Source organism: Myotis davidii, unplaced genomic scaffold, assembly GCF_000327345.1.
Source record: "Myotis davidii unplaced genomic scaffold, ASM32734v1 scaffold184, whole genome shotgun sequence".
NCBI classification, from domain to species: domain Eukaryota; kingdom Metazoa; phylum Chordata; class Mammalia; order Chiroptera; family Vespertilionidae; genus Myotis; species Myotis davidii.
In genome coordinates, this window is record NW_006297021.1 from 4,702,169 (window position 1) to 4,724,089 (window position 21,921).

The 21,921-nt window shown below is 44.9% G+C and overlaps 1 protein-coding gene across 1 annotated transcript in view; it reads left to right on the forward strand.

Moving 5' to 3' along the window:
- TENM3 (teneurin transmembrane protein 3) overlaps positions 1–21,921 on the forward strand; it is a 420,001-nt gene that overhangs the window by 267,709 nt on the left and 130,371 nt on the right. The window contains exon 4 of the mRNA XM_015569744.1: positions 14,055–14,293. Coding sequence (XP_015425230.1) covers positions 14,055–14,293 — 239 coding nt within the window. The remainder of the gene's footprint in view (positions 1–14,054; positions 14,294–21,921) is intronic.

Consider the following 21,921-nt stretch of genomic DNA (forward strand, 5'->3'; position numbering starts at 1 on the left):
CAAGTTCATTGCTGAGGGCGGGAGAAGGAGGGACGGCTTTTCAGAAAGATGGACTCTCCAAGATTGGAATTAACTGTAGAGATTATCTAATCTTTTTCATTCTTCTGAAGGCCCGTTGAGACTTAGAACTCTGGGCCTGTGAGTCTGGCTTTTTGAGATGCCACCCAGTTCCGAGATTGTACAGTATCTGCTGGAATCTGGCTGATTTCTCTGATGCGCTAGCAAACGAATGGGAAGCTGTTGCATTTTCACATTTTTTAATAAGCAAGGACAAAACCCATTAAAATACCACATTTTGCAGACTCTTTATAAATAACAATCATTATTCTTGGCAACAAAATCCTGTGTTGATGGGAATATTTCCGTATGTCAGTTTTCACACTGCTCTTTCTGCACTAAGACTTTCTTTAGAGAAGCAGCGCTTTCTCACTCATTCCTGAACACTGCCTTTACCTTGAAGGGGCAGATTAATATAACAATTTTTAAAATATATTTTCTCGGTAGCTACTACTACAGCCGCTTGTCATCGCAGAAAAGGTCAGCAAGTTTGGAGCCATCTTCTTTTTAGTTATTTAACTCATTTTTTAAGGTTTATAACTCTTTTGGGTACTTTGCCCTGAGCTCACTGGGTAACATTTATGTGGTTAAACAAGATTTTCAAATTAGTGCAAAACGTATCCCTAAGTCTTACAAAGAATCTTGTGCTTAATCACACAAGCTGCACAAGCCACGGGTGGGGTCTTACAACTCCTTCACCTGGAGCTCTTCTCTCAGGACGCCTCCTGCCACGCGAGACCTCGCAACAAAAGGCTGTGTGTCCTCAGTGCATTAAATTATAAAAGCTAACATCTCTTATGTTTTAGGTAAGTGATAAATACAAATACAAGTGTGTTCTACACAAGTGCCAAGGTACAGTCCTCACATAGAAACTATGACTCCATTAGGTAACTGGTTAAAGACATAAGTCTGGGGGCAAAACAGACTGGCTCTGTCTCGGTGCCAGCTCTGGCACATTGCGGCTCAGTTTCCTCATCTTAAAATAGTAGATTTTACACACACACACACACACACATGCACGACGTTGTGATGTTTAAATTAGATAATACAGGGTGTCCCCAAAAATGTATATGCACTTTCAATGATTACAAAGTCAATGTTTATTAACATACAGTTCATTTTCAACATTTAAAAGAATCTACAAAAAGTGAATAATTATTTTGTCAGTGCCTCTTTTCAAACTGATGAGTGTTCTGGTCCAGGCATTGCTAATAATGCGAAGCAATGGAATTGCAAACATCAAGAATCCTTTCGTTTGGTATTTGTGTGCCCTCAATTCATAGACTGTTGCCAGTTTGGCCGTAAATTTTATCTTTTATTTTTTATCCCCGTAAAAAAAAGGCTAGTGGCCCTTTAGGGTAAATTTCCTTTATTCAAAGCTTAGGCTGGCTTCACCCATTATTTCAAATCAGTTAAACCTGAACAGGAATGAAAATTAAGTGAGTTGCCAGCTGTTAAAGTGTGTATACATTTTATTGGGAAATCCTATATTTTAATTGCACAGAGAAAGTAGGTGATTAATAAGCCTTATTTAAATCACTTCCTGCTCTTTGGACTGGTTGTTTTCTGTTTTGATTTGTTAACTACTGTTCACTAACTCTCATCTGGTTGGCTGAGATGGACAGCTCCAAAGTCTCTTACAACCTTGATATTCTTTTATTCATCATAAATGGCACATCTACACCCAAAATTCTTCTCTTCATCTAGTCCACACTTCTGTCTCAAATTTACAGAAAGAACTTTGCTGAGTACTTTTAACCATGGATGGCCATCGATAATTAAATGAACTAATAGTTAAATATAGTTAGTCGTGTTCAAATAGCATATAAGCATTTTAGGATGTTCCTTTTCATTTCCATTTTAATTGTAATATATTTTTAGTATGCAATAACTACCAACAGGAGGTGTAATTGATATCGTAAAACATGTAAGAAAATGTCTAATATAGACTCGTGCACTTGATGCCGTGGCTCCTCCACCAAAATAACTAAAACGTGAAGCAAAGACTGTTACGCTGTTTTAGCCTTCTTGATAATAGTAAAAAACAATCTTCATATTTTCAGAATTAATATTGTTTAGTTGTTGTTCAGTTCTTAATGCTCCCAAACAAATTCTGTGATGTGATTTGGTGCTTGGTTCTAGACACCTCTAAGTTAAAATAAGCCGTGATAACAATGGCTTGCTTCTTTTTGTAGCCCTGTATGTTTTATACAGCCATGGTTATGCTTGCACTATACCTGTCTCTCACGTACTTAAGACTGAGACGTAGACGTAAAAGGTGGTAAGGGATTCACTAAAGTGTATTTCCCACAAACCGCCTGTATAGTCTCTAGAATTTTGCTTCTCAGTTGCCGGACATCAATGAACACATTGCTGTGCGGGCCATGAGCATATCTGTGTATTTAACATAATTACAGATTGATACAGAGGCCGTTGCTAAAATGTACAATTACTCACTCATTTATATTGCAATTGTTTGGGTAAACAATTAAAACAATTTTTGTCTCAAATCACCTTTAGTTCAATCGCTGATCGCTCATATTAATTCAGGCACCAGCAGTGAAATGTGTCTTGTTTATAAGCTTTTCATTTAAGACATCTTTCATGCCGGGATCACCTCCTAGCATGGAAGTTGTCCAAAGATAATAGCACATCAGTGGAGAAGGTAATAGATTGGAGATCGCCACATGCTGTCGGCATGAAGGGGCCGTTTATCAGGCTCGCTAACTCGCTGTGTCCCAGCTAGAATCATTACACATTTCCCCTTTTGTTTCCACATCAGAATATATAATCTGCATCCTAATGTTGATGACTCACTTGGGGGTGTTTCACTTCCTTACTTCGGATATTTTTCTTCAAAATGCATACCATAATTACTGTAAAAGTTATAAAAGAAGAGACTTTTTAATTAGTAAGAGTCTCAAATCTTTTTACCATTCAGGGATGCATAGGATATTACTTTCTGTAAAAGATTTTCAATTAAATTTATTGTAATACATGTATTCCTGTATATTAGAAGCAAAACAATTCACCCATTTTGTTTTTTGTGTGTGCTTTTTTTCTTTTTTTTTTTTAATGCACCCATTTTGAACAAGCCCCAGCCAGTTCTTAGAAAATGTGTGCCCACGTGCACATAAACCTTTTCTGGACTCATCCTATTTTAAAAACAGCAGAAATTAAATTATAAAAATGCAAAGAGAAAAATATTGAAGTTTAGGTAAATTGTATCATTTCTTAAGTGTTTTAGCATTTTATCCGTTCTTTTTTTAAAAATATATTTTTATTGATTTTAGAGAGGAAGAGAGAGATCGAAACGCCACTGATGAGAGGGAATCATTGATTGGCTGCCTCCTGCACGTTGGACGGAGCCCGCAACCCAGGCCTGAGGCCTTGACCTGAATCGAGCCTGGGACCCTTCGGTCCACAGGCTAATGCTCTATCCACTGAGCCAAACCAGCCAGGGCTTTTCCGTTCTTGAGACAGGCCTTTTCAGTTGCTAGATTCCATTTGCTAATTTTTGTTCTTGGTTATAGCTTTTGTCAAGTACAGCGGCCAGCACAGTGGTTGTTGAAGGACTTAATTAAAGACGGTTCCAGACTTCTTACTTTCCGCATTCGAGTTCAGTGCTCGGCGAGGCCCCCCTGCTCCCACCCCCCAGGCATGTTCTAAAATAATATCTACAGGAGGAAAGAAAAAAACTTCCTCGTTAACTGTGATTATGAGGATTCAATGTGGGTGTATTTTTTTTCAATTTTGCTGTATTTCTGCTCCCTCCGAAGCTTGATAAGAGAATTGTTTCCTGTCATTGTTGGATAGGTCCGAGACTCCCACCTCTGCAGCCTCGTCAGGGTGTGGCAGTGCCTCCATGTCGCCCTCGCAGGGAACTTCGCCTCGATTGTCTCTGCTTTGTTCTCGGCACCTAAAGCAGGGGCAGAGTTAAGGGGAAGGGAAGTTGTGCAGAAAAATACTTTTCTTTTCCTTCCCTTCAAAGCAGCAGATGTGTGAAGGGGCAAGGAGGGTGTGTGTGTGTGTGTGTGTGTGTGTACAGTGCTTTTAAAATATTTAGAACTGAGGTTTCCAGAAGTCTCTGCTAATAGTAAAGGGAATGAGTAGAGGCAGCTTTCTTGCCTGGATACATTTTAATACCAGTAATAAATTGAAGCAGTTGTTAGAGGGGAAAAAAGAGTATATAGAAGCTACTCTAGCCAGAAAGGGGAAGGGAGGAGACACGGTGTGGTCTGTGTGAAGACAGGTGAAGCCTTGGGAAGCTGTGGATGCTAGACGCCTGTGTGCTCACAACCCAAGCGTTAAGCTCAAAGGGAAAAGCAAGAGAACCCCCTGAAGAAGGTACTTGTGGAATGCGAGCGTGTGTTGGCGAGAGTGTTACATGGAAATGTAGCTACAAACACAGGGAAGAAGAACTGAAGGAGAACTGGTGTCCCGTTTAGAGATAAAGGCCAATAAATACGGTAGATCAGTGATTTTCAACCTTTTCCATCTCCTGGCACATAAACTAATTGCTAAATTTCTACAGCGTGCCAAAACCGTATTTTTACCGATCTGACAAAAAGCAGTTATAATTTTGATTCATTCACACTGGATGGTTATTGTTATGTTGGCTGTTGTCATATATATATATAATTGATTTCAGAGAGGAAGGGAGAGCGAGAGAGAGACAAAAACATCAATGATGAGAGAGAATCATTGATCGGCTGCCTCCTGCCTGCCCCCTACTGGGGATCGAGCCCGCAACCCAGACATGTGCCCTTGTCTGTCGAACCTGGGACCCTTCAGTCCACAGGCGACGCTCTATCCACTGAGCCAAACCGGCCAGGGCGTGTTGTCATTTTTTTGTTTGACAGTCTGAATAGTTAGGTATTGCATGTCTTAAACATTCGTGGTTGAAAATCGAGGTGGTAGATGTTTGAAGACAGCAATGAGATTAGAAAGGGTGAGGAAACAGATTTCTTAGCAAACAGGTAGAGTTCAAAGGGAGGCACAGGAAAGGGGATAGTGGGGGTGAAAATGAAGAGTGAGGTGACATAAAACAGCGGAGACCGTCGGAGCCGTGTGAATCTGAGTTCAGGCGGATTGAGCTGCGTGCAGCAGAAATCCCATTTGTCCTAAATTGATGCCTGGCAGTGAGCTGCCAGCAGTGCCTTGCGAAGTAGGGCCCTTTGCATTGATTTTCCCATTTGTTACACAGTCTCAATGCACATCTTGAAGTGCAGTGGAACCTGAGACGCTCACATGCCCAGTCCTCACTACAGTGCTCCTCAAAGTGGGGTCCCTGGGCCAGGCCCCCCAGACCTTCCCTTTCAACCCGGCTCCCAAGGAGTCAGGATGCGGGCTCACATTTGAGAACCACTGGTTTAACGTGCGGAATGGGCGTGGAGTGCACTTCCCTCATATTGAATCCAAGTTCACCAGGCTCTGCCTAGACCTGCAGTTCCACAACCAGCCTGGTGGGCCTGGTCCCAGGTCAGGGACCACAGCCAGCCTGGAGGTCTGGTCCTGGACCATGGACCACTCTGGATCCTGCTGTAACACACGGCACGGGCAAGGCCCTGTAACACACGGGGAATCCCTTTGCCGTCGTAGGCAGATGCTGGTGTGCGTGGGCTTCTCCCCGAGCGTTCACCGCAGCCTCTGCCATCTCTCGGCTCAGGAACGTGCGGGACTTTGCCGGCCTCCCGGGCAGATGGAGGTTTTTTCCCAATGGCAGGTATGTAAGCACAGTAGGCAGCCACACGAGGCGTCTCGGGGTGTCTGTTGAGAATCAGTTGCTGAAAGGAAGGAAAACAAACGAACCCCGCCTGGACGGAGAGCAGGGAAGCCTCTGTAGGGGCTCAGGCTTTCTTTCTTTCATTTTCTGCCTACTTAGCTGCCAGGAATTTTGTATTTCCTGGCCTCATTGTCTATAAAAGCACATCGTTGAAATGAACTGCTTTTCCAGCCATTTAATTAGTTATAAACACATTGCTAAAAAAGCATCTAACAGATGAGCCAGTTGGCTGTGGAATTTAAAACTCAGACTTTGATAGTGAAAATCCAAAGACGGTGACCATGCAGGAGAGTGGTTCAGCATGCCGGGACAGTAGTTAATATCCTCTTTCCGGGAGGGCTTTTTAAAAATATATACTGAGAAATATTTGGGGCTGTTGTAACTCATGCAGTCCTTAGTAAACATACCCTTCATTATAGACCAGTAGTTAAACGAGTGGTGATGGGCCATACTGAAGGAAGATGACACCCTGTTACTGTTTTGTGTGTACTTTGACAAATTTTAAAATGTATTTTACCCTGAAGTGCATTCTAGGCACGCCATCTTTTGTTTTGGAACGACCGAGTGCCTAAAACTCTTTTGAACTCATAGTTAATTTTAGCCTTCAGATACTCCAAGGTAAATTGAATCCACGAGTGTGGGACTCGTTTCCTTTGGGTCTGAAAATGACATTTTGGAAGCGTCGTTTGAAGTGGAGGAAACCTTGTGAGACCTTTAATAAGCCTCTTCAGTCCAGGAAGGTATGTTTTGCCTGGAGGGAAAGGAGCCCATCCCCGAAAATATTTTAGCTCTTAAGTCAGAACTTTGGATTCTGGAAACGCTGGATTTGACCAGATCTAGCCCATCTTCCTTCTTGCTGGCACCATTGTTTGAAATCAGAGCATCTAAACTGAAGCAAGCAATCTATGCTCTAGGTAAAATATTGATTGATTTGCCTAGAAGCACAGGTAGAATGCAGGACGTCAAGAGGTTTTATTGAAGCAATTTAGGTGTAGTTTGGGGTAAATCACTCTCTCTGTTCAATGAGGAACATAAGAAGGAGGAAGCATCAATATTTCCTGTGCAGTAGAGCCTTTCCCCTCGTAAGGTGTAACAGGTGACTGACAATAGGGGTGTTTCCCCAGGGGTCTGCGTGGCACTAATAGAGGTTCCCAGTGTGCCCGAGGGACAGAAACTGGGCGCTGTGACTATTACACTCTTTTTATTCTAAGTATTTGCTTTGTAATCTCTAAGGTGTTTAACACAATAGAAAACATCGAAGAAACAAGCCTCTTTTCCATGAAGGTAACCAATTATGAAGCCAAACTAATTAGAAGTTCAGCGGTTACACACTTTCCTCTGTTTTCTTTCCTGTCCTAACGTCCCGTTGAGGACATGACGCGGGCCACTTCGGAGCGTGCTGTGTGACACCTTGTCCAGGGTGCCTTTCACTTTGATCCGTATAATTTCCAATTTATTAAACCATGCTAACCTCCCGAACAAAACATCACTATTAACCCATTGCTTCCTGGTTACAATATAATTATATATTAGAATGTGTTTAATTTTGTACTTGATGTTAGGATCTTTTTAAATGAGCACCGATATGTTGATATTATATCTAATATAATATAGGAAGGCACATTTAAATTTACCGCCAAAAATCTGATTATTTTTCTACCAAATATTTTATGACTGTAAGTTTATGATTATTACTTTGAAAGACAAAAGTCAATCAAAAGTGAAGAATTACTCAGAAACAAACCATATCTGCCAAGAGAAGGAGCTGGAAAAAAACAAGTTCTAAGAGGCCTGCGCACAGAGGAGAGAGATGTTATGACTGGACTCACAGACACAATTCCGTGTCCTGGGCATGTCCAGTGTATGAAACGTGACAGTGCATTTGAGAGAAGATGAAAGTTCGCAATGGGAATGTTAGTCTTGCCTCTTCTCTGCCGAATAGACAAAAAGAGGAAGCTGAGAACCCAGACCTCCTCCAGCCAGCCAGAAAAAGACACAGAAAAGAGAAAGAAGTGCTGGAGAGGAGAGGATGCACGATTCTCACAGTGGGACAGGCTGGATGCGGGGCGGGAGGAGGGCGGCCGGAGGGAGGGGTCATTGGCAGTCACCCCTGCACCTCAGGGACAGACTCGCTCGCAGTGGCCCACCGGCGGGAGGGGGCAGCAGGACAGATGAGCAGCTCCGGTCTGTGTCCTACAATTTGAATTTGTGACACGACCCATACAAAGGTGCGTCGGAGAATCCGTTAGAAACATAGCAAGGCGGGAGCCCAAATGCAAAGGTTGGTCTGGAGGCTGGTCCCCGAAGAAACAGGCCTCCGACTCCGGAAGAAGAACAGCTGTCAGTGGGGCGCAGTGTGGAGCCGTCCTGCCCGTGCACGTTTCTGTGGCGCCGTGAATGCCATGGGCCCACGGCCTCGTCCGCTGGCCGGTGCTGTTAATAGCATCCGCGCCAGCTCCCAAGCCACCCAGCAGCTGTTAGCGTTCAGTGACCTCCTGCCCCGCTGCCTTTGGGCTTTGGAATTGGTTTTCCTCATCTGGGTGTCTGATCGCCTGCCATGGAGTGAGCCTCTGGTTCCCCACCGGGGAGGGGTGGCGGGGGGTGATCGCCGAGGCCCTGGAGGCAGGCGGCACGCGGGCATCATTCGGGGCATCAGAGCAGAGCCTGCCCCGCCTGCTCTGTGTCATCTGTCGCCGCCGCTGCTCTATCACACGATACAACGGCAAATAGTCTCACCGGATTCACGGTTTTCATTCCCAAAGATGGTCTTCAAAGTGAAGGAAATTTGGGCCTTTTTTCTGTAAACCTCGTGTGGGTGCCCGGTCACAACCATAGGTGTCTGATAGTCATTTTTGCAGATTTTTTCATACATGAGAAGCATATTCCCAAGGCTGGAGGACCTGGCCGGAGTTGCGGGATGGGGACAGACCACAGATGGATGTGCCTTATAAAGAATTAGGGATCGAATCATTTTCTCGTGCACTGTGTCCTGTTCCCGCAGCTGGGTTTCGGCGTTAATGGATCTGTTCCCTCATGAAGTATCTGGGGAGGTCTAGATGCCAGCCAAGCAGCGTGGTGGCCCATGAATGGTGAAGGAGAAGTCCTGGACTTGGACACGGGCAGTTGTCACAAGACGCACCTGCCAGTGCTGTGTGCTCTCTGTGTTGCAGTGGGAAGAAAAACATGGTTGACTTTGGAGAGAAGACTCCTGTCTGAATCTAGGAAATCACACCGTTCTCCCAACTATGAAAGCAGATGTTCTCTTCTATAGGAACATGCGGACGTGGACCTTTCCCACCACACTAGCATGTGTCTGAGTGGCCTTCACATGTATTTTTATGCATCTATTGTGAGGGCTGATTTTACCCAAAGAAATTGTTCTCACAGGCGTGACACCCTTTTTTTATGATGAGTTTCAAAGACACATCAATTTAAACAATCTTTACAAATTCTTTCCATACTCCCTCACTAGGAAGCCACCTGGAAATATTGAAGACAATGAATTTAAAATACAGTGCATTGGTGAGTTGGCTCGTCTTTCAATGCTTCATCATGTCTCTGTATTTATTAAGGGCACACAGTTGCCAGGCACTGACCTCAAGGCCCCTGAGACGGGTGGGCACTGGAGCAAGGGGAAGTGTACCTCTGCCATGGAAAGTCAGTGGCCAAAATATGTCTCTTGCAACAACACAAGTAAATTTGTGTATAAATAAATGAGAAACTCTTTTAAGATAAAGCGGTCTTCAGCTCCACTCATCCTGATGAACTAGAGGCCAGATGCACAAAATTCATGCAAGGGGCTCGGCCCTCACAGCTGCTGTGGCTTGCCTCAGCCCTCGCAGCCCCGGCTTCATCCAGAAGGCCATTTGGCTGTCCAGTCTAATTAGCAAATCACGCTTTTATTATTATAGATAGTGGATTTTTTAATAGTATGTCTTTATTTTCGGCAGTATCTCAGAGTTGCATTTTGCTCTAAGGAAAGTAATTTCACAGTAACTCAAGCCTAAGTCTTGAAAGAGTGCTTTGCCATGATCACCAAAGCAGATGAGCATCTGGTACTAATTCCACAAACTTCAGGAGTTGAAACAGAGATGTCTAAGCTGACGTTGGCATGTGTCCAGCTCATTGTGTTTGCACACAGTACGTACATGTTTTTAGTGTCAAGGCTAAAATAACGTCGTAGAGTCCCACAGGCCCCGGTTCAAATCCCAATTCCCAGGAAGAAATGACCCAAATGTCCTTGAATAAAGCGATAACATAGTTCTCAGGGAAAGTCTTCATTTTGGTTCCTATGATTGCCAACTTTTAGTTATCTGTTTTTAGAGGCCTGGTGCATGAAATTCGTGCACTTGGAGGGGCAGGGTCCCTCAGCCTGGCCTGCATCCTCTCGCAGTCCAGGAGCCCCCAGGGGATGTATGACTGACGGCTTAAGTTCTGCCATGAAGGCAGGAGAGGCTCCCGCCACCACTGCTGTGCTCACCAGCCATGAGCCCGGCTCAGGGCTTCCTGCATTGAGCGTCTGCCCCCTAGTGGTCAGTGCACATCATAGTAACCAGTTGTTCTGCTGTTCGGTTGATTTGCATATAAACTTTTTATTATATAGGACCTTTTATTTCTAGAAGTTCTACTTTTTTCTCTATTTTTTAATATATATATATCTAGATAGATATAGATGATATAGACATAGATATAGATCCTTTGACTGGAATCAAACCCAGGACCCTTCAGTCCATGGGCCGACACTCTATCCACTGAGCAAAACCAGCTAGGGCACGCTTTGCTCTTTCCTGTATCTTCTATTTATCTCCCTGTTACGTTCATGCTTTCCTTTAAGTCCCTCAACATATTTATAATAGCTGTCTAAAATTCTCATCTGCTTTTGATCATTATTGTTTTTATTAGTCTATTTATATTTCCTGATTTTGATTCCCACTTTCCTGCTTCTTCCCAGTAATTGCTAAGAGTCTAAATTTTTTGTTCTTCTTTTAAAGAGCAGCTTTACTTGGAAGACAGTTACATTGCCTGCAGATCAGCTTTCAGGGATTGAATGTAAATTCTGTTGGTATGGACTTATGGTGGCCTTTAATCTAGGTCTATTTAGCCTTAATATCAAGGCATGGCCCTCTGGGGTCTTTATTAACTGTGCCAGATGTTCAAAAAGGTATCATTACTGTGTGGGTTCAGAACTCTACAATCTCTCAATTCTTTGTTATTGCTGGGACTTGTTTAGCCTATAGTTTTCCTAGTAGTTTGTTCTGTTTTCAGTAATTGTTCTTTGACCAACCACTTGAAATCTCATTCTAAGTATGCAGGGCACAGTATTGTGGGTCGCGACCCCTGAAAATACATCCTGCATATCAGATATTTACATGATGATTCATAACAGTAGCAAAATTACAGTTATGAAGTAGCAACGAAAATAAATTTATGGTTGGGGGTCACCACAACATGAGGAACTGTATTAAAGGGTCGCGGCATTAGGAAGGTTGAGAACCACTGCGCTAGAGACTCAATGCAACCCCACGCAGATGTTTGGGGATCTTAATCTTGGCAATGCCCTTCTCTCTGAAACACTGGCCCACAAAGTTTAGTCTCTGCAGCCTCCCTGACCCCCGATCCATTTCCCCAACTCAGTGAGACCACCATGCTCCATTTAGAACCCCCTCCCAGGTACTATGTGTGATCCAGGAAGTTTCTCCAGGCAGAAAATCCCTTTGTTTCCCTTCTCCCAGGGATCAGAATGCTGCATTGCCAGTTGTCCAGTGTTTGCAAACAGACGTCTCATGGACTTTGTCCAGTTCTTTCTTTATTTACAATGAAGAAAGGCACCCGGGACCCGGGCTTCCCTCGCAGCCCGGCTTCATCTGGAAGGATGTCGGGTCTAATTAGCATATTACACTTTTATTATTATAGATTGTAATTACTTATTGTTAGCTGTGGCTCCTTGTCCAAGGTACTTCTCTAGGACTCACATTTTGCATTGGCACAGTGGTCACCATTTTATTTATTTTACAATATTTATTGAGCAACTACTGTGCCCCAGGAACTTCCTATCGTCCTGGAAATACTTCAGGAGAATAAGATGTACTAGCGCTCACATGGGAGCAGACAGGCGATAGATGTGTGCGGTGGCTATATCATCCTTATCCATGGACCTGGTATGCTGATCGACTTTCTCTTTTCATCTCCCTGTTTTATTTGAAGCCCTCTTCTTAGACACTGTGCTCAGACAGTCTGGGCCTCTCCCTCCTCCTGGGCTGCAGTCACAGACCGGGGGTGGCTGGTGCTCAGGCCTTCCCCAGGACGCCGTTGCATTTGTTTTCATGGCTCCGTATTCCTTCCTCATCGATCCCCATGTCACTGCTGAGGTGGCTGCATTGCTCCCCGCGGGGCCTCTCGGGCCAGTGGCACACGCTGCCGTTTCCTTGCCACTCTTGAAGCCATGAACATAATTCTACTTCGTACACTAAATGCTGAGATGCCGGAGCCCCGGGAGGCCTCTGGAACACCCCCGGACACTCCACACATCGCTTCTCTCGACGGGACACCATTGCCTCTGCAGGTCTCTGATTTCCTGGCCTCCTGACGCACCCAGTGGTCTCCATTCTCCAGGCTCCATCTTCTAGGGGAGCCAGGCGGGCCCTCTGTCTCCAGGGACCAGGCCATCTCCTGCCCTCACTCACCCCCCCTCTCCCCTCTCCCGGACCCATCATGAGGAAATACCCTCATCTAAGGGGAACTTTTACCTCCTGAATTCTCTGTCTTTCAAACGGTTTGATTATATCCCACATCCTTTCCATTTCTGCAGAAATCCTTCCTAATTCCAAGGACTGCCTGCCTTTGGCCCTGGACCTACTAGTACACGCTGGGTGCATGCAGATGCCTCTTGTATCTGTGTGCCTGGCGTCATCCGGCCGCGCTCTGCTAGCTCTGTGTCCTCAGCCCTCAGGGGTGTCGTGGAAGTGGTAGCGAGAGCCTCAGACGTCTCTGGAAACTCTCCCCCTCACTCCCTGACTTACCACAGAGCACTGGGCAGATGCACTCCCCAGTGGGGAACCCGTGGCTGTTGTCATCTCTCCTGGTCAGGGGGGACCCCTTTTATCTCCCACCCTGTTTCTCCCAAACATCATGGTTATAATCCAGTCTGCTCCATTCTCTTTCCCCCCCTCCCCCTCCCCACACCACCACCCCCTGTAGCCTGGGCGTCAGGAAACCCACACGCCCTCAGACTGTTTTTACTTCTCATCTTGCTTGTGTCCCCTGGAGGCGAGGCAGTGGCACAGTTGTTGGAATTGAGAGGCCGGGCAGAGCAGGGACACAAGGGGGAATTTCAGGAGGAAAACACACCACACACTACATAGAATTTAATTATTTCCTTTATTTTACCCACAAGCCTGATGGTCCCGTTAGTGGAGAGCGGCTAGGACTAGAACGTGTCAGGGACACCAGGACATGGAGCAGCCGCAGCCTGAGCGCGGCCCGCACGCTTGTTTACAGGAGTATGTGCTCCCACGTGGCAGTGATATCCATGTGGCTGTCAGGTCCTAAGCTGAGTTGTCTGCAGGGCCATGGGAGGAAGTTCTTAAGGCAGTTCGTACAGGGCGGCTCCAGGATGGTTTGTGCAGGAAATGGTCCGATGGGAACCCCTTGCCAGGCTGTCACGTTCCCTGCCTGATGTAGAGACAGCCGTCACTGTCAGGCCTCAGCACTGCTGTCTGCACTACAGACCTCTTAGCTCAGTCTTCTTATGAGCTGGCTTTTTTTTTTTTTTTTTGGTTAAAACATTGTCTTTGTGTGTGACTGTGTGTGTGTGTGTGTCTTTAAAATGAATCCTATAGTTTTATTTTTTAATATATTTTTATTGGTTTCAGAGAGGAAGGGAGAGGGAGAGAGAGAAACATCAACGATGAGAGAAAATCATTGGTCAGTTGCTTCCTGCACACCCCCCACTGGGGATCAAGCCCGCAACCCAGGCATGTGCCCTGATGGGGAATTAAACTGTGACCCCCTGGTTCCTAGGTCAACGCTCAATCACTGAGCCATACCGGCTGGGCTAAAATGTTTCCTTAATCTCCAGGTTCTTAAAACTATTTGAAGGAAATGATTAAGGAGACAGAGAGGAGAGCGAACACCTCGCAGCCTGTCTCCGCGTGTTCACACGTGTGCGTCTTGCTGTTGGTACCGATGTGTAACCATGTCCCCTGTTCCACAGGCATTTCCTATTCAAGACAGGGACGGGGACCACGCCACTGTTCAGCACCGCGACCCCGGGATACACCATGGCTTCGGGCTCCGTGTACTCGCCGCCTACCCGGCCGCTGCCCAGAAACACGCTGTCGAGAAGCGCTTTCAAGTTCAAGAAGTCCTCCAAGTACTGCAGCTGGAAGTGCACGGCCCTGTGCGCCGTAGGCGTGTCCGTGCTCCTGGCCGTGCTCCTGTCCTACTTCATAGGTAAGGGCCGCGTGGCGGGAGCGTGCTGTCCCCAAGTCGGGACGTTGTGGTTCTGTTGCACGTACCTATTTGTTTGTTCCAGAAGTCTGTTCTGAGGTTATATTTTCTGGAGAAGGAGTCGGTAATGATACATTGTAATTACAGGGTAGTGTACGTGATTTTTTTAACAAATTTGGGTAAACAGAAAAGCTGCATTTGCATAAAGAACAAGTTATGTTCTTGGAGGCAAACCCTAGTGTACGTACGTCTGGTTTTGGCTTATCCCTCGGGAAAACATGGGTAACCTGTGCCATTTCACATTCACAAAGCAATCCGTGCCCTTCCAGGAGCGGACACAGGGCAGGACGCATGGTCAGTAGGCGCTCTGCTTCTGGGGACGGGCCACGTCTCCATCTCCCGCTAGCTCAGCTCTCAGAATTATCTCAGACTTTTTGTTGCTTTAATGAATCACTGAGTGTAAGTGCCCTCACCGGGGACCATGGTTTCCCCCTCAGGAACACTCTCTGAGAACCGGGCACCCGTGAAACTGGGAAAGGAAGTTTTACTTGCTCATGGATGTGGATTTGTCAACTCTTCTAACATGGCTCTGGTCAAGGTTCCCCCTGCATACGAACCCACGTGACGGAAGGGCTAATGACAGCGGTCACTGTTACCTTTGCCTCCTCTGTCCCCCAGATGAGCACTCAAACTGTGGGAAACTGTTTTCCTTACCTGTCAGGACCACATCCAATTTTGATGGACTTCTACTAGTAAGTGTAGGGGAAGGCCTACGATATTGAAATGCTAACGGTACCCACTGAGAGAAACCCCAGGCTGCATGGCTGGTCCTACAAGAACCGCAGTCCCTGGTGCATTTCCAAGTTCACAGAGCGACGTGTGCTGCCCCGTGAAAGTCTGTCGCTGAAGGAGGGCGTCACAGAGCTGCGTCTAGAACAGTTGTATGCTTGTGTGGTGGCTGGTTTCTGTCATCAGCTACAGCACTCCTTAGTTAAAAATTACATACTTTGGAAACGGAAATAATCATTTTGAGCCACAGCATTTAAGAGAAAAATAGAACTTTAGAGCGTGAAGGAACTTTAGGATGGGGCCTGTCTCTTCTCTAAGGTGAAGTTACCTCAGGAGAGTCAAGGTGTGTAACTTCTGAAATGGAGGGGTGATGGGAGGGGGAGGGGTTTTGTTGTTTTTCTATTCCCATACAATTTTCAGCTAATAAAAGAGGAAGAAGAAAGTGAAAACTAATCCCCATAGATCACTGTGAACTCTTTGCATAGGTCACCACTGTTAACATTTTGGCGTATACCCTTCCAGATATTTTTCCATGCTTATGTGCATCTGGAGTGCCAGGCTTTGTAATGCATTTGTACCAGGCTTTCTTGCTGATAATTGATGTATAATCTTATTTAGCAGCTGTTTTTAATTTACCAGTTCCCAAAAATGCACTGACTGTTTTCTTACGCAAGCATGTGTTTATGCTTTGAGCATCTGCCCCCTGGTGGTCAGTGCATGTCATAGCGACCGGTTGTTTCGACGTTGAGTCAATTTGCATATTAGGATTTTATTATATAGGAGTGAATCATTTGTCATATATGTTATATAGTTTTTCCAGTTTATTATTAACTTGGTTCACGATTTTTATGCCACATACCATATAGAATTTTTCAATTCATCACATTTATCAATTTTTCTTAATAATTTGTGATATTCTTGTTATACCTATAAAGTTCTTATTTAGTCTAAGTATTTTTTTTTATTTTCTTTTGTTCTGTGGTTTTTCAGTAACTACTTTAGGTCAACATTTTTCTGGATACTCTAACAGGTGTTAGAGGTCCAAATTAGCTCTCCGTTCTAGAAACTCACAGTCAAGTGAGAAAGACAATAATGTAAACATAGTATGGACGGCATATGCTCTCTTGGCTGCAAGGTCCGTAGGAGCAAAAAACAGAAGAGAAAAGAAAACTCTCGGGCTGAAGATGTTGGGGAAAGACTTGATCTAGCAGGCGATTCCTAAGAGGTAAAGCGGAGTGGTTAGTGGGCAGTGACCTTGAGAAGAGGTCACCCAAGGCAAGGAAGGGACATGAACAATCTGCATGGGTGATGGCTGCTCACAGGGCACCAGGCAACATGTCCAAAGCTGTGTGTGAATTGCCTCATTTAATTTCCACAGCAACCCCGGAGTCACTGTCTCCATTAAACAAAAGGGAGTCTGTTGCTGAGAGAGGCCTGTGTGAAGTCACACAGCCTGGGAGTGAGGAAGCCGGACCAGAAACTCTGGAGGACCCATTTCACTCTACCGCCCCCATGAGGTTTCAAAAGATTTACCATAGGAAGAAACTAAAACATTAAAGCCGTTACGTTTTGTTTTTTTGTTTTTTAAAAATATATTTTACTGATTTTTTACAGAGAAGAAGGGAGAGGGATAGAGAGTCAGAAACATCTATGAGAGAGAAACATTGATCAGCTGCCTCCTGCACATCTCCTACTGGGGATGTGCCCGCAACCCAGGTACATGCCCTTGACCGGAATCGAACCGGGACCTTTCAGTCCACAGGCCAACACTCTATCCACTGAGCCAAACCAGTTAGGGCAAGCTGTTATGTTTTTACAAGATTGCTTTAGTTGCATTCCAGAGCATGGAATGAAGAAAGGAAGTCCAGACTTATGCTTTTCAAACTTCCATGTGCCAGCAGTCACCTGGAGACCCTGTTAAAATGCAGCTTCTGATTGGGCACATCTGCGGCGAGAACCCAGTGTCCGCATTCAGACAGGCCCCAGGGGACGCCGCGGTGGCCACAGACCACACCTGGAGCAGCAGGCTCAGCCAGCACGTCAGACGCTGCTCTTCATGATGGCGACGCCCTGTCTCTGCACCGTCCAGTTCAGTGGCCACTGGACACGTGTCACTCATGAGGCCTCGCAGTGTGGCCAGCGCAGCTGCGGAACTGGAGTTTCCGTGTTATTATTGTTCACGAATTTAAACTCCAGCAGTCATGTGCAGCTGTTGGCTACCATTCGGACAAGCACAGACAACCTGTTAGAAACCGCCCCTCAGTGGGCAGCCACGAGGCCCTGTGGGGAGAGAGGAGTGAGCAGGAGTGAGAAGCTCCAGCTGGTCCCTCCTAGGACAGATGGCCCAAGGGTTAGCATCTCTTGCTCTTCAACATCAACTGTCCACACTTGGACAGATGGCAAACCTCTTTTCAACATCCATGTTAGGACTTTACAGGCCTGAGCTCCCAGTTAAAACCCTCCTCTAGGACTTCAGTTGGTGCATCTTTACACAGTGAAAATCTGCTGATTTCTAAACACACATGTTGTGTTTGATGACAATAGTGATGCAGATCTATCAAAGAAAGACCTGTCCTTACTTTCCCAGGGCCCTGGCTTCTTCTTTTTTCTGCCCTAATGATTAGAAGACAGTAAGGAAGGGTAATCGATAGCAGTTGCTCGCCAAGGAATGGATTAAAGAGATGGAGCCTACTGGTCACCATTGCTGCTCCCTCTGCTCCTGGTTATGGGATGAGTCACAGGCTTGACTATTGTCCTTTGCTCACAGTCGGTGGGGATAACCTGTAAACATATAAAAATGCCCAGAAATCTTATCAGGCATGAACATTATTGAAACATTAAATAAAATCAAAATAAATGTTTGCGTTATTCGATTAACACCGTTAAAGACGGCAACAAAGTCCACTCAGGCTCCAGATAACACCATGGTGGACATTCCACCTCACCATCATTTCGGAAATGGCTGGGCAGAACCTGAAAATTCACATAATTCCCCACGTGGAGGAGCACCAAAAGCATTTGCACCCGTTCTTTAAATTGGAGGAAAACTAGGGACGACAAAAATGCCATCAAATGCTATTGTGCGAGCACATTTTCTGGATTTTTGGCTCAGTTTATCCCCAACCAATAATTTGCTTGACAGTTTTTATAATAGCTTTGTTGAGATACAGTTCTCATCCCCTACAGTTCATCCATTGAAAGTGCACAAGTCAGTGATGTTTATATTCACACAGTGCCACAATCATTTTTCAATCATTTCCATCCCCTTAAAACAGAAACCCTGACTTCTTCAACAGACACTTCCCATTTCCCTCTAAACCAGTGGTTCTCAACCTTCCTAATGCCGCGACCCTTTAATACAGTTCCTCATGTCGTGGTGACCCCCAACCATAAAATCATTTTTGTTGCTACTTCATCACTGTAATTTTGCTGCTGTTATGAATCGTAATGTAAATACCTGACATGCTATATGTGTTTTCCAATGGTCGCCACCCACAGGTTGAGAACCGCTGCAGACCTTCCTTAGTTTTGCTTTGGTTTCGGTTTCCCCCAAAAAAATCTGGACTTTTAAGGGATTGGTTGTTAATTCCTTTCCCAATGACGTGAAGTAACTCAGCCTGGTTTCCCTGATGAACTCCTGGCGCATGCTGCTAAGGAGGACTCGCATTTTCAATATTCTGTTTCATTGGAAAAATACATGAACAGCTGCTACCAAGTGACTCCTAAAATAGATGTTGTCACACGTCTGCTAACAAGGCTGTGGAACAGCGCGAGCACTCCGCAGACCCAGCAAAGGTAACCCGTCAAGGCCGGCTTCATGGCACTCAGGGTTCGGGAGCAGCTCTCTGTCCTACTTCTCTGTCTGTTGGCATTTTATGAACAGTTTACCTCTCTGTGCACCTTGAAATTGATTATGCTACCAGCTATCTATATGCACCTCAGGGTCAGAAAGGAAACTACGCCAGCCCTTTGTGCTTCATGAAAAATCAGCCGTTTCAATATATACGGCAAAATAAAATGTGCTGTGACATTCTTTTTTCTTTTTGGACATGTTTGTGCAATAAAAGTGCTGTTTTATTAGGTTACAGAACACAACTGAGCAATGAATTACACACCATTTTTCACTACAGCTTCCTTCCTGACTCCTAGTTGCATTACGTTTCGAAAATGCATCTTGTCTGAGATGCGACGGCAGCATTTTAATACTGATGTGATTTCATCACTTTGTGGAAGAAAATATACTGCCTGTGGTGTAGAGGATTGAACATTGTAAACGAAAACTTATAAATCGGTATTTTATGTTATCCTTGGGTATATGAAATTAAAGACATATTTAAACCTGATTCAAAGGTGAATGAAGACTCAGAATAAACCCGTTGACCCCTGGGAGAGAAGGGAAGTGGTGATATGATAAAGCAGCTACTGCAGGACTCTGACTCGCCGATTCAAAAAGGAGAAAGTCTACTGAAACCCATTCTGGACGGTGGTACGCTTCCTATGAAAGAGGCACTTTGGATGAAAGCGTACATATATGTCCGCATACACACACACACTCCTCCCTCCAGCCCACAGAGATGCGGGCTGTCTTGCACTTTGTCCTAACTTCAGTGTGAGCTCTATTAATTTGCAGAAAATACCATTTTCTCTGTCTACGGTATCGTCTAGAAACCCAGAAATGATCAAGAGGTGACTTAAACTTCAGTCCACTCGATGCCAGCTCTGTACGAGCATATAGGTGCCGTCTGAATTGGACCTAAAGTGGGAAAAACCTATGTATCGTACACTTAGTTTTCTTCACATTACACATTTTTTTGGTTTTTACTAGGACGACAGCAGAATGTGGAGCTTTGAGCTGGTATGTGTTTATTACTGCACACCAGGAAGAAATCACTGCCAAATTGGTGCGAATATAGGGAGTGTGCTCCTCTTCTCCTTCCCCAGAATAACTTATTTGACTGTTAGCGCGATATGAGGTCAGCGGAGTAAACAACGTAGGAGGAATTCTATGCACAAGCAGACTGTTCTTTACCACTCAGATACAAGGAGCTCCTGAGTTGAAAAGGGTTCAAGGACATCAACAATAAATACTTTTAGCCCAGCCGGTGTTGGCTCAGTGATTGAGTGTCGACCTATGAACCAGGAGGGCACTGGTTTGATTGCTGGTCAGGGCACATGCCCAGGTTGCAGGCTCAATCCCCAGTACGGGGCATGCAGGAGGCAGCCAATCAATGATTCTCTCTCATCGTTGATGTCTCTCTCTCTCTCTCTCTCTCTGTTCCTCTCTCAAATCAATGAAAATAAAAAATTAAAATAAAATAAATTCCCAAACCCAGCCTTAGCTCTCCCAAGTTTGAAAGATCCATGCCCCCCCCCCCAGCCCAAGTGCACAAATTTCGTGCACCAGGCCTCTAGTCTGTAAATATATACCTTTAGCATCAGCTGAACTTGAGAGTGTGTGGGACATAAATATCACATGTGAAATGCGGTGTTGTTTTCTGTTTGGGGCGATCATTTCTGCAAAACGTACCTACATTTCCCCACTAATGCCAAGTGGAAAGTGCGATACAATATTTGCCATTTCCTTGTTACGTTGCATAGGTATTTAATCAGCGTTGCGTATGTCACTTGCTTTCATATTGGTGGTACTAAGGGCATTGTTTTTTCAGAGCATAATCGACATCAAGAGGAGAGAAAGGCAGAGTAACTGGCATATATAAGGTTAAAAAGACAAAACTATCGACTGCTAGCAATCTTAGGAATGAATTCAGTATAAAAGCTTTACTTTCCATTGAATCTGTATTCAAACAAAGATCTTATTCTGGAATCTGCGATAAAATAAATTCCAAATGCATATACTCTTTCAGTTTATTTATTGTCCGACATAATATTAGCATGTCTACACACCTCATCCTTCTTCCTTAACAATGAGACTCCACAGTTTCTACGCAGTGATTCTGTATTAAATTACTAATATAACACCAGAAAAGGAAGTGACCGTCCATCCATCCATCCTTCATGCATTCAAAATTTGTTTATTTGAGTGACGACATTTATTACGGAGGCACGATGAGAGACACAGCAGGGAACAACATAGATTATACCTTGAGGATGCAGACACTGGGCACTTAATGACAACCATGATGGCGGTTTAAAAGGGGGTGGGGGAGTGAGTGCATAGACACAGAGCTGAGCGAGCCTGAGCACCACAGAAAGGTCTTCCTGTGAAACCAGAACAATGACGAGGGTTGTTACATATTTTGACAAATGCTGACATTCGGACAAATTGGAAGTGTGACCACATAAACCGAAAGGCAGCCAGAAAAATCAATTCCCAGGAATACTAAAGCCAATATAGAGCGATTAGTACAAAGAAAGCCTGATGTCTCCAAAGAGAAAGGGTTGTGTTGCTCATCCATTTTCTTTGTTGAGTGGGTCTATACAGCCCTTTTAGCAGAGAGCGTTAGGAAGCAGGAAGGAACCTCACCGTGGGAACGCTGGCTCTAGAACAAGATGGAAAATCACCGTAAGGACTTGTAGTCTGTTCCTGTATGTTCCTTCCCCTCGGTTTTAGAGAGTATGCATGCATGTGTTAAGCATTTTATTTATAAAGTATCCCCAGAAAATAGTTTTAAAACTGTTCAAAGAAAAGATATCTTTGGGTTTTTCCTAAACATGTATGAGTGCTCAATTCATCCGTGTTGATGGCATTTTAAAAACATACGTTGCTTCTGTATGTCAGTCGTTGTTGAGAGATACAGGTCATGTTGCTCTGCAGTCGATAAGCAAAGAGGTCAGCGTGGCCAGTGCCAGTCCTGAGGGGGCCGGAGGGAGAAAGGGCATTC